Here is a 17,535-nt window from a genome sequence, read left to right as displayed (position 1 = left end):
AAGATGGCCCGGGTACTTGGGCCCTTTCCACCCTCATGGAAGGCCCAGATGTATTTTCTGTCTTTTGACTTCAGCCTGTCCAGTTCTGGCTATTGCAGGCATTTAGGCAGTAAACCAGCAAATGGAAGAGTTCTATTTCTCAACTTCTCCCTGTCACTTTGTTTTTGGAATAAATAAATAAATCCAAATATTTTTCAGATAATTATGATTGCTAAGTGAAAACCTAAAATAGGATGATTACAGGGCTGGGAAAGCAACAGCCTATGGAATGGAAAAATCAACATTTTTATTTTGGCATACCTTATGATTCAAAAATTGAAGAAAATTAACCCCCCCTCCCCCCAAAAAAATCATTAGTGAATTCAAAGAAGCTGGAGAGAAACAATAAAGCCACCAACAATCAACTGCTTAGAGCAGGCATTTGGCTATGTAAAGATGCAGTTGTGGTGCCTGTATCCCTTATCAGGTGGAGTACCCGGGTTTAAGGCCCAGCTCTGCTCCTGATTCCAGCTTCCTGTTAATGTGGTAAGCAGCATGTGATGGCTCAAGTAATTGGGTCCCTGTCATTCAAATGGGAGACCTAGATTGAGTTTCTGCTCTTGGCTTCAGCCTGGCCTAGGCCTAGCCATTACAGGCATTTAGTGAGTGAACCAGTGGATGGGAGCTCTGTTTCTTAAAAAAAAAAAAAAAAAAAAAAAAAATTGTTAACTGCATTTCTCAATGCTTTAAAAAAGAGCTACAATCGCTTCTCGGCCTTTTGGCTAAGATCAAGTTAGTATCTGTTCTTATCAGTTTAAAAAAGAGCTATAAACTGAACAGCACTAAAACTCATTAAATCCATAAAAAATTCCAAAAGAAATAAAAAGGATGATATGATTAAGTAAAGCCATAAACTATTTTAGTATTTTAGAATTTTTATGCCAATTTGGGTAGCTGGTATAGCTTGAAACATCAATGATAAAACCTCATCTGGCAAAATATCAAAGGCCATTTTTTTAGATTTATTTATTTGAAAGATAGGGTTACAGGCAGTGGGAGAGACAGAGAGGGCAGTTTTCCATCCACTGGTTTCCTTCCCAAATGGCTGCAATGATTGGGGCTGATCCAGCCCAAAGACAGGAGACTGGAATTTTATTTAGGTCTCCCACTTAGGTGACAGGAGCCCAAGCACTTGGGGCATCTTCCCAGGTGTGTTAGCAGGGAACTGGATCAGAAGTGAAGCAGTCAGGATTTGAACTGGCAGCATTGCAGGAGGCCACTTTACTTGCTATGCCACAACAATGGCCACAAAGGCTATTATTTCTGAAAAGATGATATATCTTACCAGATTTTTTTTTTTTTAAAGATTTGTTTGAAAGGCAGAGTTAGAGAGAAGCAGAGGCAGAGGCAGAGAGAGAGAGGTCTTTCATTTGCTGTATACCATTTGTATACTCCCTAAATGGTCCCAACGGCCAGAACTGTGTCAATCCAAAGCCAGGAGCCAGGAGCTTCTTGCACATCTCCCGCACAAGTGCAAGGTGCCCAAGGACTTGAGCCATCCTCCACTGCTTTTCCAGCCTATAATCAGAAGTAGAGCAGCTGGGACTTGAACCAGCACCCATATGGAATGCTGGCACTGCAGGCGGTGGCTTTATCCACTATACCACATTGCTGGCCCCTTACCAGATTTTAAAACTGAATCAAGGCCGGTGCCATGGCTCAACAGGCTAATCCTCCGCCTAGCAGCGCCGGCACACCGGGTTCTAGTCCCGGTCGGGGCGCCGGATTCTGTCCCGGTTGCCCCTCTTCCAGGCCAGCTCTCTGCTTTGGCCAGGGAGTGCAGTGGAGGATGGCCCAAGTGCTTGGGCCCTGCACCCCATGGGAGACCAGGAGAAGCACCTGGCTCCTGCCTTCGGATCAGCGCGGTGCGCTGGCCACAGCAGCCATTGGAGGGTGAACCAACGGCAAAGGGAGACCTTTCTCTCTGTCTCTCTCTCTCTCTGTCCACTCTGCCTGTCAAAAAAAAAACAAAAACAAAAAAACAAACAAAAAAAACCTGAATAAAAAGTTGAACTATCAGAGCCATATAATATGTTAAGAAGAGGAAGGTTGGCTGGCGCCGTGGCTTAACAGGCTACTCCTCCGCCTTGCGGCGCCGGCATACCGGGTTCTAGTCCCGGTCGGGGCGCCGGATTCTATCCCGGTTGCCCCTCTTCCAGGCCAGCTCTCTGCTGTGGCCCAGGAAGGCAGTGGAGGATGGCCCAAGTCTTTGGGCCCTGCACCCGCATGGGAGACCGGGAGAGGCGCCTGGCTCCTGGCTTTGGATCAGCAAGATGCGCCGGCCGCAGCGGCCAATGGAGGGTAAACCAACGGCAAAAAGGAAGACCTTCCTCTCTGTCTCTCTCTCTATCCACTCTGCCTGTCAAAAACAAATAAATAAATAAATAAATAAATAAAAAGAAGAGGAAGGCTGGAAAATAGAACTGCAGTTCTAAAATTGAATTCTATTATTAAAAAAATTATATTATGACAAAAGCAACCCAAATAATGGAGAACTTGCCTCCACTTAAGAATGTAATAAGCTACATTTTTCATTCAATACTATTTTTAAAAATAATAAATAAATATAAGTACATTCAAAGGTCCTTCTTGCTGTTGTGCAGAAAACAAAGCAGACAAGGGCAAAAGTGAAAGTGTGGAAAGGAATTAGAAGGCTACCATAGAAGCCCAGGCAAGAGACGTGTCCTGGTTAAAGGATGTGGCAGTGAGGATGGAGGTACGGACAGTTTCACATGGATTACAAGAGCAGAATCAGGAGGATATTTTTTTCTGACAAGCAACTTGCAGTATACATCAAAAAGCCTTGGAACAGGGTATATACTTTGACTCACCAATTCCACTAAAAAAAAAAAAAAAAGTATTTACTTGTTTACCCACAGCGGCTGGGACAAGGCCAAGGCCAAAGCCAGGAGCCAGGGACTCAATTACTTTAGTCATCGCTGCCGCCTCCTGGGGTGTGCATTATCAGGTTGCTGAAGTCAAGAGCTGGAGCTAGGAACTGAACTCAGCTTCTCCAATGTTGGATGCAAGTGTCCTAATGAGTGACTTAACTTCTAGGATAAATGCCTACCCCAATTCCTTTTAAGAATTAACCCCCCCCCCCCCCAAAAAAAAGGCCGCGGCAGCCATTGGAGGGTGAATCAACGGTAAAGGAAGACCTTTCTCTCTGTCTCTCTCTCGCTCACTGCCCACTCTGCCTGTCAAAAAAAAAAAAAAAAAAAAAAAGAATTAACCCAGAAGCTCCTGATATGTGCAGCTCCAGCCACTGTGGCCAATTGGGGAGTAAACCAGCAGATGAAAGACCTCTCTCTCTCTTGTGTAACTCTGACTTTCAAATAAATAAATAAATCTTTAAAAAAGAGAATTTGGCCAGCGCCGTGGCTTAACAGGTTAATCCTCTGCCTTGCAGCGCCGGCACACTGGGTTCTAGTCCCGGTTGGGGCGCCAGATTCTATCCTGGTTGCCCCTCTTCCAGGCCAGCTCTCTGCTATGGCCCGGGAAGGCAGTGGAGGATGGCCCAAGTGCTTGGGCCCTGCACCCGCATGGGAGACTAGGAGAAGCACCTGGCTCCTGGCTTCGGATCAGCGCGATGCGCCAGCCGCAGCGGCCATTGGAGGGTGAACCAACGGCAAAAAGGAAGACCTTTCTCTCTGTCTCTCTCTCACTATCCACTCTGCCTGTCAAAAAAAAAAAAAAAAAAAAAGAATGTGAAGGATGCATATAATAGTAAAAAATCTGTTATCATACAAACTCACTAAACATAACCATTAAAAGTAATTAAATGTAAATCATTGGCGCCAGCACTGTGGCACAACGGGTTAAAGCCCTAGCCTGAAGCGCCGGCATCCCATATGAGCACCGGTTCTAGTCCCGGCTGCTCCACTTCTGATCTAGCTCTCTCCTATGGCCCAAGTCCTTGGGCCCCTGTACCAATGTGAGAGACCCAGAGAAAACTCCTGGCTCCTGGCTTCAGATTGGCGCAGCTCCAGCCGTTGCAGCCATCTGGGGAGTGAGCCAGCGGATGAAAGACCTCTCTCTGTCTCTACCTCTCTCTGTAGCTTTCAAATAAAGAAAAAAATGTAAACCATTAAAACTAATTAGCATTAAAAAGATTTGGGGGCTGGTGCTGTGGCACAGCAGGTAAAGCTGTTACCTGCAGTGCTGGCATCACATATGGGCACCAGTTCGAGTCCCAGCTGCTCCACTTCTGATCCAGCTTCCTGCTAATGCACCTGGGAAAGCAGCTGAGGATGGCCCAAGTGCTTGGCCACTGCAATCACATGGGAGACCCAGAAGAAGTTCCTGGCTCCTGGCTTTGGATCAGCCCAGCTCAGGCCGTTACAGCCACTTGGAGAGTGAACCAGGGGATGGAAGACATCTCTCTCTCTGTCTCTCTCCCTGTAACTCTCTTTCAAATAAATAAAATACATATTCAAAAAAATAATGATTTGGTAAATCTGTATTTTTGACTTGGAAATATATTTGCATACACTGTTAGTAACAACAACAACAAAACAGGTATGTAATGATTCTACTTTAGTTTCTCATGTATTTATACCTAACAGCATATATATTAACAAGAATCTGGAGGGGCAGGTGTTGTGGCATAGCAGGTTAAGCCACCACCTGCAGTGCCAGCATGACATATAGGTGCTGGTTCAAGTCCTGGCTGTTTCACTTCTAATCCAGCTCCCAGCTACTGTGCTGGGGAGAGCAGAAGATAGCTCAAGTATGTGGACCCCTGCATCCACATGGGAGACCCAGAAGAAGCTCCTGGCTTCTAGCTTTGGTCTGGCCTAGTCCCAGCCAATGCAGCCATTGGGGGAGTGAATCAGCAGATGAAAGATCTCTCTCTGTAACTCTTTCAGATTAAAAAATCTTAAAAAAAAAAAAAAAAAAAAAAGAATCTGGAGAGACAACCAACTATGTTATCTCTACATAGTAAGATTATTGGTGAATTTCACTTTGTTTCTCATCCCTTTCCTAATACTTTCTCCTTATAACATAAAATGTGCATATTTGTATAAAAATATCCAAACACATAGAACTACAACAAATCAAGAAGAGAATTAACAATCCAACAGATAAATTGATAAAGATTTTTCATAAGAACTGACAGAATAGAGTATAAATGGGGGCCAGCGCTGTGGTGTAGCAGGTAAATCCGCCGCCTGTAAAGCTGGCATCCCATACAGATGCCGGTTCAAGTCCCACCTGCTCTGCTTCCAATCCAGCTCTTTTCAATGGTCTGGGAAAGCAGTAGAAGATGGCCCAAGTCCTTGGGCCCCTGCACCCACACAGGAGACCCAGAGGAAGCTCTTGGCTCCCCAGTTGCGACCAACTGGGGAATGAATGAGCAGATGGAAGACCTCCCTCTCTCAATCTCTCTCTCTCTACCTTTCAAATAAATAAATCTTTTTAAAAAATTGAGTTTAAATGATCAATACAAATATCACACTGTTCAACTTCACTGATAATCAAGGAAATGCAAATCAAAGACAGCTACTTGTGTAACTTCACACCTATCCATATGGCAAAAATAAGCACATGTGATTGGTCCCAAAGCTCATAAGGTTGTGTGGGCAAACAAGTATTTGCACATACTGAAGGTAAAAATATAAACTTTGTATGGCCATTTTGAGAAAATCTGTACAAACAAGAAAATGTATGATTATTCATTACACTGTTGTTTACTAACAGCAAGAAATCAGGACAGGGAATATCAAGAAATTCTATACAGCCATTAAAATGAGTTAGATCTCCAAGTAGGAACCTGTAAAGAATCTATGAATCTCTGACATTCACATTCAGTATCTTCAAAATTAAAAAACTACTCCAGTGACAAGTGACTAGACATCAAGAAGATTCCTTTCAGACATTTCAAATGACCCTTTAACTTTGGCAGTTTCCCCTCAGGCACCTTTCGATAACAGCACAGCATGAATGAGGCCACCAGAGAAAATTCACCCATCATTCCAGGGTGGTTTATGAGAAGCAAGCATGATCACGTACAGTGAATGTACACAGTCAACAGCGGTGCCACTGACCACAAAGAACTGAGATACATGTGACACCCCGGAAGCTGCAGCAATATTCACAACAATCAACTCATCTACCGCAGTCTCTGGAATGGGACACTCGAAGTCGGCTTACCACTTTTCAGGCACTCCAGAGCCACAGCAGTGGCTTTCAAAAAGCACTGCCCATGATGACAGTAAGAAACATGTTTGTTTTGACACCAATATAAATACCACCCCCATATACTTAAAGTTTCATGAGCTACTTAAACTTACTACATGCCATTTCTTTTCCTATTCTATTCCATTCTATTTAAAATGCTGGTCATGACCTACTAAAAATGATTTTACAACCCATTAATGGATTTCAATCACAACCCATTAATGGATTTCAATCCCAAATCTGAAAACACAGTGATTCAGAAAAGGGTGTAATCTCTTTTACTATTCTATCTCCACATACTACTGCCACACTCACTATTAAGTCCAACTGCTACTCAGGCCATCCCACCCACTGAAATACCCAGTTCTCAGTCCTCTCACAGAATTTTCAATCAACTTTTCCATACCTACGTAAAATCTTAACACAGTCACAACCTTCCCAGACCACACAGAACTGGTCTCTTACAGCAATAACCACCCTGTGAATTCATTTGGCAATTGAAACTTTGTGACATTTATTTTGTCTAGAATTATTGTTCAACTCTTAGATTTCAAGTCTTTTTTCATAATCTGAGGGCAAGGATTACTCTTATACTGATTTATAACCATAATGGTGTTTAAATAGTGTCTCACAAAGGCAGAAATAAGAATTCTATTTTTTCTAAGAGCCTCAGTTTATCAATTTTCTCTAAGTATTCACAAGAAAGTGCCATTAATAAGCTACAAGAGTATTTTATTTTTGTGGAAACCTAAATAAAGTCAAATTGAGAAAAGTATTCTACAAATTGCCATACCACTTCAATATTTTAAATATGATAGGAGGATTAAACTCAAAGCCCTCAAAATTGCCGACAAGTTCCCTTAGAAAAGTGCTTACCTGTATGGTGAGACCTGGGGCCATGACGTTTAAATCTTTCTGTAGAGCTTGTTTCAGGTTTTCATCTATTTGATCTGTTTTCAAAGCCAAGAAGAAAAGATCTCAGGATACTCAATTTTTCTCACAACACATTAACGCCAAAGCAAAGGCATGATCTAATAACCTAAGTATTAGTCCTAAAGTTCAATAGTATTATTTTTTAGTAGAGCTTAAACTGCTTCATATATGTATTTTCTTTTTGTGCAGGAGAAAAGTGTGGGGAACTATCTAATAAAGAAATTAAGGAAGAAGATGACAAGTGTCAGGAAAGGAGGTGCAGAATAGAGAGGAGTATATGAATCTACAGCCAGATCGAATTTACTCAGAGAAAATAAATTCACAGAGATGGGTCATGTGACCAGCTGCCGGTGTGCGCACTGATAGACCATGTAGCAGAAGGCCCTGACCCCAGGGGCTGGGCCCTTTTATAGTTTAGGAGGGACAGGGATGGGGTTAGGGGTGGGGGTAGCAAGCAGAGGTGAATTCATGGAACTGGTATTTCAGGGGCCTTGGGAATCTGGAAAAGAATGCGGGGATGGAGTATGAAGGCAGTAGGATGTGAAATCCAAGTGAGATTCAAGGGCAAGGAATAAATTCAAATGTTTATCCATCTTGTGGGCAATGAGCAGGAATGGCTGAGGCTTATGTCTTTGTTCCATCAACAAGCAACTAGTCTGTTTATCCAATAAGCTTATTATTGAACTTAACTTTGGACAAAGTTATTTCTTAGATAATTTTTTTTGCCAAATATTCTTTTTTCATTTATTAGAAAATTTTAATATTAGACTTAATAAAAAAGCTTACTGTATAGAATCTATCTATCCCATAAATGGAGAATTTGGGTGTCTTGTTTATTAATTCACGGCTACTACTTAATGCGCAATCTGATTCTCATAAAAAAGCATATTTCTCTCTTAAGTCAATGTTTACTCAGATTCCCAAACAACTAAATTTCATTCCTACACACCTCAATCTTACATTTACCTTTGGATTTTAAGAGAAAGGAAAAAAAGTTCATGGAAAAGTCTCTGAAGCACACACAGAATGTACAGTAATAATGTCATCCCTCTCTCTCTGTTTTTTTTGACAGGCAGAGTGGACAGTGAGAGAGAGAGACAGAGAGAAAGGTCTTCCTTTGCCGTTGGTTCACCCTTCAATGGTCACTGCGGCCAGCGCACCACGCTGATCCGAAGCCAGGAGCCAGGTGCTTCTCCTGGTCTCCCATGCAGGTGCAGGGCCCAAGGACTTGGGCCATCCTCCACTGCACTCCCGGGCCACAGCAGAGAGCTGGCCTGGAAGAGGGGCAACCGGGACAGAATCCGGCGCCCCAACCGGGACTAGAAACCAGTGTGCCGGCGCCACAGGGGGAGGATTAGCCTATTGAGCCTCGGTGCCGGCCAACACTGAGTCTTTAATGAGCTTCCCCAGTAGACAACATTTCCCATGTGTTGTCACAACTTGTTACCAGGCGAATTCAATACAACCTGTGTTGACTTCACTGTGAGAGGACTCTTGGAAGCCTGTGTCTGGTTTCCTTCAGACTTTACCTATATGCCTTTTCTTTTTGCTGATTTCACTTTTCATCTTTTGGGTGTAATAAATTATAGTCATGAATATAACTTTATGCTGAGTCTTATCATTCCTCCTACGAAATTACTTGGTGTGGAGAGAGAAGGGGGAATTTGGGGAGCCCCAGAAACTAAATTTCCTCAAATTATCTACTAAGTAGTAACAAAACTAATGTCATTAAGTTAACATAGTGAAAACACAACACAGTGAGTAAATGAAGTTATTCTAATCTCTACCATGTTATATAACTGCTTTATTATAAACTCAAAAGAAATGATCATAGCATAAGGTATACTACTACAGCATTGATAAATGAGTTTAACAAGATATCCAATAGGCTATTACTTACCAAACAATTCAATGTAAACTTCTTGAAGTGTGTGGGCACTGCAAAACTGGTTCAGCTCATGGTGGATTTTATTGAAGATTAAGGTCTTATCATAATCTGCAGTGTAGTTCCTCACGATATCAAACACTGAAGGAGAGATACAACCCAGGTTTGTTTCACCCAAAAGCACCCAGGTTTCTTCAGATTCAGGATAAATACTAAAGTAATAAACCAAAGGGCTTCAAAAAGTTCATGGAAAATGCATATTATGAATTTCATAATTCTAACTTTCAATGAAGTTTTTGAAATCCCTCATACACATTATGAAAACATAAAACACAACTCAAAAACTTTGATGTGTTTCTTGTGCTCAATTTTCCAGATATCCTTGCATTCGCTTGCAGTACTAATGGATAAACCTCAAATTCCATACTAAGAAGAGCATGCATTGCTTTGGAGACTAAGAAACAGTCAAAATTTTCAAGCAAACAAAATTTTTATTTTGGTGTCTGTGTGAAGATGAACTGAGAGGCACAGAGTTCAGAGGCACGCAGGGAGAATCTACGGCAATTAGTGTAAAGCAAAAGCTTAGGTAAGAAGTAAAGAGGAAGCGAACTAATTAAGGAACAGTGGAGATAAAAGAAGGAAAAAGCTGTAAAAGACTGTATTTTTAAAAGGCTGTTTTTAAAGACTATAAATAGACACCAGGTTAGAAGGGAAAGGAACTAATACTGGGCTAAACTTTAGGTCAGACAATTTATATACATTAGCATGTAATATACCTCCCAAAAATCTCATCTTGCATATTAGCAAACTAAGATTTCCTAAAAGAACCTCAGAAATGTCTCAAAAGGTACATACCAAGTCATGTCAGAAACTATGCTCTACCTACAAAACCTGCTTTCTGTTTCTCTCTTCAGACCCAGCGACTTGCTTCACGGCCTTCTCATACCGGATACTACATGCAAACGGATTCCAGATCACAACTGATGGATAGACCATTAACAGACACTGACTAAATTGTTTCTTTGGGCATTTTCCAAATGAATTGGTGATTTCAGAGTTTCCTATTTATCTCTGGCTACAGACCCATAAATTCCCTCCCTTCTTCTATTTCCAATCATCTATTCCAATCATTTGTGATGAGTGAAAATAGATGGAAAAAAAAAAAAAAAAGATGAGGGAAATACTTAATCTCTGAAAAACATGATCAAAATCCCTTTGACTGGAATATATATGTTCTCTGCTCTGAAATATTTTCATTGTTTGTGCCTATACCAGTGATTTGAAATTTGACATGACTTCACATCCTAAGAGGTCTTTTTTAGTCTATATCACAGCTTCTCAAGTAAAAGAAAAACTCTTTGAGGGCAAAGGGTGTAACTTCATCTCTTAAAATTGTTTTGCCAACCACAGTATCCTGTACACACAGGCATGACAGTTTTATTCACAAGGACAAAGATAAAACGGTGATCTAAGTTCTTGATTTAAATAGTACCCATTCTAGGTCTGTGGACTTTCTTCTCACTGAAGACTTTCAGATTGCTTTGCAAGTTATATTAAATACCAATTAGAAAAGATTCTTTTGACAAATCACTGTGGCCCAAGGAAGAGATCATTTATAGATTTTTAGCACACGAGGAAATTATCTCTCATCCTGACTGGATAAAATGCTACTATCTCATTCCAGAAATAATCAATAATCAATAATCTGGCTCTTAGAAACACTAAGCTCAGAGAAGAGTAATTCATATGGTTGCAGTCTGTTGCCCACAATTTGTGGCCTATTTCTGTCTCCATTTCCTAGAAATAGAAAATATTCTAGTAATTATTCTCTAACTAAACTTTAAAAGTACTTTTCTATTTTCCGGGGAATCTTCTAGTTAGATAGAATCTGGCTATAGCTGTAAGTAACATACCATAAGCTATAAGTGCTAACGTACCTGCATAAGGAGCCAACATATTAACCACTTCTATTCGGTCAATATAGATCATGACTCCACCACTAAAAACAAAGACAGGGAGAGCCATTAAAGGGAATCCATAAAAGAGAGTTACAGATAGCCCTATGAAGAAAGTAATAATCAAATATATTAACTCAAAACACCAGGTCTGCTTCCTTTTAAAAAGCAATTCGGTCCCTCTGTAGATATCAAATACTCTTATAGGATTGTAATATTAATATTTTAGGTCATTTAAACATACTTTGAACTTCATATTATTTTGATACAATTCAATGTAGTGATTATGTACTAGAAATAACCTTGACCTTGCTTGTCTTTCTTTCTCTAGGTCAGCAACCTTAAAAGTGAGGTCTTTAGAACAACTGCAAAAATGCTGGGAATTTATGTAAGAAACACAAATTCTCAGGCCTCATCCAGACCTACCAAATCAGAAACTCTAACATCGGATGGCATTTACTACTACACAGGAGAATGTGGGATGACCTAATTTTAAACTACCTTTCATTGAACACCTGCTCTAGGCCAAGTGCTGGGCTAACCACATCATATACATTAATTCTAATCTATACAGTAACTCTGTAAGACAGATATTATATTACTCAATTTTTAGAAATGAGGAAACTAACCTTAGAAAAGTCAGTAAAGACAAAGGGTTAAACGAGACCTCTGTACTTTCTGCTCAATTTTACTATTTCTCTGAATAATAAAGTATACAAAGTGAGATCTTCAGGCTCTAGAACTTCACGCATTTTTCAGTAACACCCTTATGGCTACTAAGATGGAAAGCTTGTATTTTAGAGATGGGTCTTTGCTAATAATGCTCAGATCATAAACTTCTCTGGGTTACTTTCATTCCTATTCGAAAGATGTCTTAGTGATCAACACACTTGAGGAGCAGAAGCTCCATCTGAGCTAACAGAAGATTAATAAGCAAGGAGAAAACTTACCTCGTTCCACAAGGCACATTTTTAACTTCATCAGTTTGCAGTGTTGTCTAGGGAGGAAAAAAATAGCATCAATACTTCAGACACAATTCGTCAGAGTACTAGTGGTCCCAGAAGCAAACCTCAGGAGAACTGCTGGGAGTAAGCACAGGACAGCTCCAACACAACTCCAGGCCCCAAAATTGAGCTATCAAGAGTAGTCATTTCCTTTTGTATCTTAGAATTGAAGTATTTGAGAAAGAAAACATTTCATAGCTAATGTTTGAATCCAGATGCACTGGGAAAGGTTCAATGTTCAGTCTGTTTGGTAAGTGGAAAATTCTGCTTGTCCCTTATTCATCTGGAGCTGACTTGCAATTACACACTTCTTGGCTAATCTATGAGAACACTATGGCTAGGACTTGCACTCTGGATTTTGATCTCACTGCTAATATTATGGTTTACACTAAAGACATAAATATCACAAGCATACAAGTACTCTATGATTACAAGCTGCCCTTGGCTTCAGCAGCAACCTTTCTTCTCTAAAGCTATAGACAACATTTTAGCTCAGGACCTAATGTCCTGAGCTCATGTGTTCCATTCAGTTTCTCTTTTAATAAAAGTGCCACCGCCAGTACTGCTTCCTTCGACTGAACCAGCAATCTGGCACTTGATTGCTCTGCCCATGCCACATCTTTGTGCAGATCTAGAATGACTTATTACCTTCTAAAGCCTCAGTTATGTCAGGCAATCTAATGAGTCTAGTCTGGACACACTGAACCTTATCAAGCACACAGCAACATACTCCTTCACGGAATGCAAAAAAATAGAAAGCAAATCTCCGAAGGGCAGAGGAGATGAAATCCTTACAAAACAACCCATCAACAGGTATACAACAACAGCATATAAGCTCAGCTTACTAAGTGTTAAGTCACAGAGAGTCAAGTAACAGCTCAAAAAGCTCCCTGAAGTGAAATATTCAAAAATCAAGTCTAGAGGAAGCGAAATAAGAACAGATGAGACACAGAAACTAAAATTCAATAAAATCATATTCAAATACACAAAGTTGAATACAAACTGCATGTATAGGTGTCAAGAAGAAGACTGGTTTGACTGAAGCACAAGAGGTAAATTTAAACAGGTGAAATTCTGTGATGGGAACATGGATATTAGAAGAAGGACCTGAGTGTTGGCTGGCACTGGGCTCTCCCTAGTCCTTCTTACACAGTTACAAAATGAATCTTCAAAAACAAATGTTTTTTACTTAATTCCTTTGTTCATATGTGACGCAGTCCTCATTAGCCATTTTATCTGAAGGCAAGAAAGCCAGCTGGAAAGCTAAATAATTGATTTATTTAGGTTAATTTAGTGAAGGATATGGAAATGGAAAGCTATAAATCCTGGAGACATGATAGAGGAAGGACTTGATCACAAGGTTATGTATAAAATTCCAGGAGGGAAAAAGTGTAAAATAGCTCTTGGCTTCAGAAATTAGGGTGGGGACAGGCATTGTGGAGCACTGGGTTAAGCCTCTGCTTGCCACATTGAAAAGGCATTCTACATAGGAATGCGAATTTGAGTCTGGGCTAGCCAGCTTCTGATTCATCAATGTTCTTGGCTCCTGGCTTTGGCCTGGTCCAGCCCTGGCCATTTGGGAAGTCAATCAGCAGACGGAAGATCCCTTTCTCTGTCTCGCCTTCTTGTCTGTCACTTTGCCTTTAAAACAAATAAATCTGGGGCCAGCACTGTGGAGCAGTAGGTTAAAGTCCAGGCCTGCAGGGCCAGCAACCTGTATGGATGCCGGTTCAAGTCCTGGTTGCTTCACTTCCTATCCAGCTCCCCTGTTAATGTGCCTGGGAAAGCAGCAGAGGATGGCCCAAGTACTTCAGCTCCTGCACCCAATGTGGGAGACCCAGAAAAAGCTTCTGGTTCCTGGCTTCGGACGGCTCAGCTCCAACCATTGCGGTCATATAAATATTACAGGTGCTGCAGGCAGTGGCTTCACCTGTTCTGCCACAGCTGGCCCCCACTTTATATTCTAAAGGCTGAAAGTTTTCATATAATTCCTCTAAACATTATTCTTATTCTTGCTTCTTACATTGTGAGATTTCACATTGATATATATTCCTATCAACCGCCAAGTTTGTTAAACCACCTGTTTATTCAGACAGGGCTATGTCTTCTGAAATATTCTAAAAATCCTTAAAAATGAGTTTCCTTATTTCTTGATTTCATTGCACTTTCTTTTATTTATTTATTTATTTTATTTGACAGAGTTAGACAGTGAGAGAGACAGAGAGAAAGGTCTTCCTTCCATTGGTTCACCCCCCAAATTGGCCTCCACGGCTGGAGCTATGCCGATCCAAAGCCAGGAGCCAGGTGCTTCCCCCTGGACTCCCATGTGGTGCAGGGGCCCAAGCACCTGGGCCATCCTCCACTGCCCTCCTGGGCCACAGCAGAGAGCTGGACTGGAAGAGGAGCAACCGGAACCGGAACCTGGTGCCCGTATGGGATGCCAGCGCCGCAGGCGGAGGACCAACCAAGTGAGCCACAGCACTGGCCCCATTACACTTTCTTTTTTTTTTAAAAAAAAAAAGAAAAGATTTTATTTATTTATTTGAAAGGCAGAGTTACAGAGAGGCAGAGGCAGAGGCAAAGTCTTCCATCTGCTGGCTCACTCCCCAAAAGGCAGCAATGGGTTGATCCAAAGGAGCCAGGAGCTTCTTCCGGGTCTCCCACGCAAATTGGACGGAGAGCAGCCCATATGGGATGCCAGCACTGGAGGCGGCAGCTTGACCTGCTATGTCATAGCGCCAGCCCCAAAGAACACATTCTTTTTTTTTTTTTTTTTTGACAGGCAGAGTGGACAGTGAGAGAGAGAGAGACAGAGAGAAAGGTCTCCCTTTTCTGTTGGTTCACCCTCCAATGGCCGCTGCAGCTGGCGCGCTGCGGCCAGCGCACCGCGCTGATCCGAAGCCAGGAGCCAGGTGCTTCTCCTGGTCTCCCATGCGGGTGCAGGGCCTAAGCACTTGGGCCATCCTGCACTGCCTTTCCGGGCCACAGCAGAGAGCTGGACAGGAAGAGGGGCAACTGGGACAGAATCTGGCGTCCCAACTGGGACTAGAACCCGGTGTGCAAGCGCCGCAGGCGGAAGATTAGCCTATTGAGCCGCAGCACTGGCCAAAGAACAGATTATTAAAAGGGTTTTTATTAATATAATTCTTTCCTAGAATGTTGTTTCACATATGAACATTCTAATTTAGTCACACTGACTCCAGTATCTATTTTTTTGAGATGCAAAGTTTATTAGATTGCACCAAAATCATTACTAGTTTCATCTACATCTTTAAAAGTGTAATAGTTACTATTGTATACACAAGGTCATTTCTAAAAGTCTATAGTTTTTTTTTCACAACACATAATTTCCATGTACTTTTAGAAGACACCAAATACTCATGGATTTCAAAATTGTTTTGGGTCAAAATAATCTTTTAATCCCATTTCTACAAACATTACAGATACACACACACATACATAGTGTATTTGTTACATATACAATTAAGCTCTTCAATGTTAGTGTTATACCTACTTTTATTTTTGTACATCAGTATGACTTAACATATAAGTTTCAATACAACAGAGACAGATTTACCTGGCTTTGAACAAAATGAAAAAAGGCCTTGATTTCCAAGGGTCTAATGATGCCATTGCTAACATCACCATAAACTATGAGATCATGCAATTAAAATATTAAAATTCTTTCTTTTACAGAGGCATAACTGAAGTCTAAAAGAGTTAAATGACTTTACCAAAGTCTTGCAAATAACAGGTGACAGAGCCAGGTCCTAATGCTTGCTATCACACATTGTTTCCTGAGAAATCAGCTCAATTTAACTTCTAGAAAGGTCAGAAATATAAATGTTATAACTCCTTCCAAGAAGTTTGGAAACTTTCTAGAAAGAAAACAAACACAAACTTAGAGAAAAATACAAGACATCGTTATTAAAGGAAATAAAGCCAAGTGCCAAAATTTATAATACAGATTTTAAGAGTTACAGATTAGAAATCTGCAGAGAGTCTAAAAAAGGCAGGAGAAGGAAAGATGGTGAGTGAAGTGGTGAGAGCATGAAACAAGGCAAGAATGAATAAAATAAATATGGGAAAACAATACGGAAATCAGCATGACTACAGGAAGAATGCCACACTTCACTTCAAAAGATAAAGCCAGCACTGAGGCTCAATAGGCTAATCCTCCGCCTAGCAGCGCCGGCACACTGGGTTCTAATCCCGGTCCAGGGGCCAGATTCTGTCCCGGTTGCCCCTCTTCCAGGCCAGCTCTCTGCTGTGGCCCGGGAGTGCAGTGGAGGATGGCCTAAGTACTTGGGCCCTGCACCCCATGGGAGACCAGGATAAGCACCTGGCTCCTGCCTTCGGATCAGTGCGGTGTGCTGGCTGCAGCGTGCCAGTCGGGGCGGCCATTGGAGGGTGAATCAACGGAAAAAGGAAGACCTTTCTCTCTGTCTCTCTCTCACTGTCCACTCTGCCTGTCAAAAAAAAAAAAAAAAAAAAGATAACATTCTTTCCCTAAACTATCTAAAAGGGAACTGGAAGGGAACCTGAGGGATTTAAGTATCCATAATTAAATTTTCATTCAGCAGGAAGCCTAGATTTAGAACTACAAGATTAAATAACACTGAATATTCCTGAGTCCTGAAAAATTAGCAGCAGATGGTACACAAACTTCTGAAACCAAACATTTATGATCACACTGAGCTTGCAGTAGTCACAGCCTAATCCTGTTTTATTACCTTATGTCAAAAGATATTTACCAAGTGTTTTCCACGGTCAAGATATTCTTTTCAAGTACTTACTATAAATATCCTGGGATGCCGTCAAAATACTAAAGTTCGACATAAAATTGTGCTTAATGTACCAGAAATAAAATGTGAGGCAGAAAAGTTATGTATAAAAATTCAGATACTCCTTGTTAACAGTAGACTGGGAGCCTGCCCCTCGGGAAATCAAACACTGCTCTAAACTAAGCAATCACTGGTTTGCACTTCCAGTTGTGTCCCTAATTCTCCCTTTTATTTTTGACAGCACCCAACAGAAAACCTGCTGTATACTACATACTAAGTAGTGTTTCCAAGCTGCCTAGTTCATCCTTTTAATTCATGTCAGGATAATAAGGTTGTTCACAATCAACTCCTGCTATGACAACTGTACTCTGAACTTTAACTCCCACATGTAAGTAAATACCACCATCTGCTTAAGCAATAAAGAAATCCACATCCACCCACAAGTGTGGTAACTCCTCCTGTCACACCTGTCTATCTGGTGTGGGGCTTCCCCAGGAATCACTCACCTGCACAGATCTGAAGGTAGTAATGAAAGGCAACATGATATGATAGCCTGGTCCACTGGGGCTAGTTAGTAAAGCTCCTCCCCTGCAAAAAAGATGTTTCAATTTGACAAAATTATAGAGAGAGAAATTCTCCTTCCGAATCTAAAATGATATAACAAATATTTACTCTTACTCATGCTACTGACTAACAAATCTCACTAAAATGAGTTATTTGGGATGAACAACTGCTGCTTAAAATATCTACCACAT

General features: G+C 41.2%; 1 protein-coding gene and 1 pseudogene across 2 annotated transcripts in view; one reads left to right on the top strand and one right to left on the bottom strand.

The window, feature by feature from the left end:
- The window catches only part of ERLIN1 (ER lipid raft associated 1), a 40,205-nt gene that overhangs the window by 20,006 nt on the left and 2,664 nt on the right, over nucleotides 1-17,535 (bottom strand). For both annotated transcript variants that reach the window (XR_009868320.1, XM_062214591.1), the window contains exons 3-7: nucleotides 17,287-17,368; nucleotides 11,943-11,989; nucleotides 10,975-11,036; nucleotides 9,053-9,178; nucleotides 7,096-7,169 (exon numbers count right to left, since the gene is read on the bottom strand). Coding sequence is in view for 1 of the 2 variants with exons in the window: in XM_062214591.1 (XP_062070575.1) it covers nucleotides 7,096-7,169; nucleotides 9,053-9,178; nucleotides 10,975-11,036; nucleotides 11,943-11,989; nucleotides 17,287-17,368 (391 nt within the window). In the remaining variant the exon portion in view is untranslated. The remainder of the gene's footprint in view (nucleotides 1-7,095; nucleotides 7,170-9,052; nucleotides 9,179-10,974; nucleotides 11,037-11,942; nucleotides 11,990-17,286; nucleotides 17,369-17,535) is intronic.
- Nucleotides 742-852, top strand: LOC133776459 (U2 spliceosomal RNA; annotated as a pseudogene).

Source organism: Lepus europaeus, chromosome 17 (assembly GCF_033115175.1).
Source record: "Lepus europaeus isolate LE1 chromosome 17, mLepTim1.pri, whole genome shotgun sequence".
In the NCBI taxonomy this organism is placed as follows: Eukaryota; Metazoa; Chordata; class Mammalia; order Lagomorpha; family Leporidae; genus Lepus; species Lepus europaeus.
This window is presented reverse-complemented; position numbering and strand designations above follow the sequence as displayed.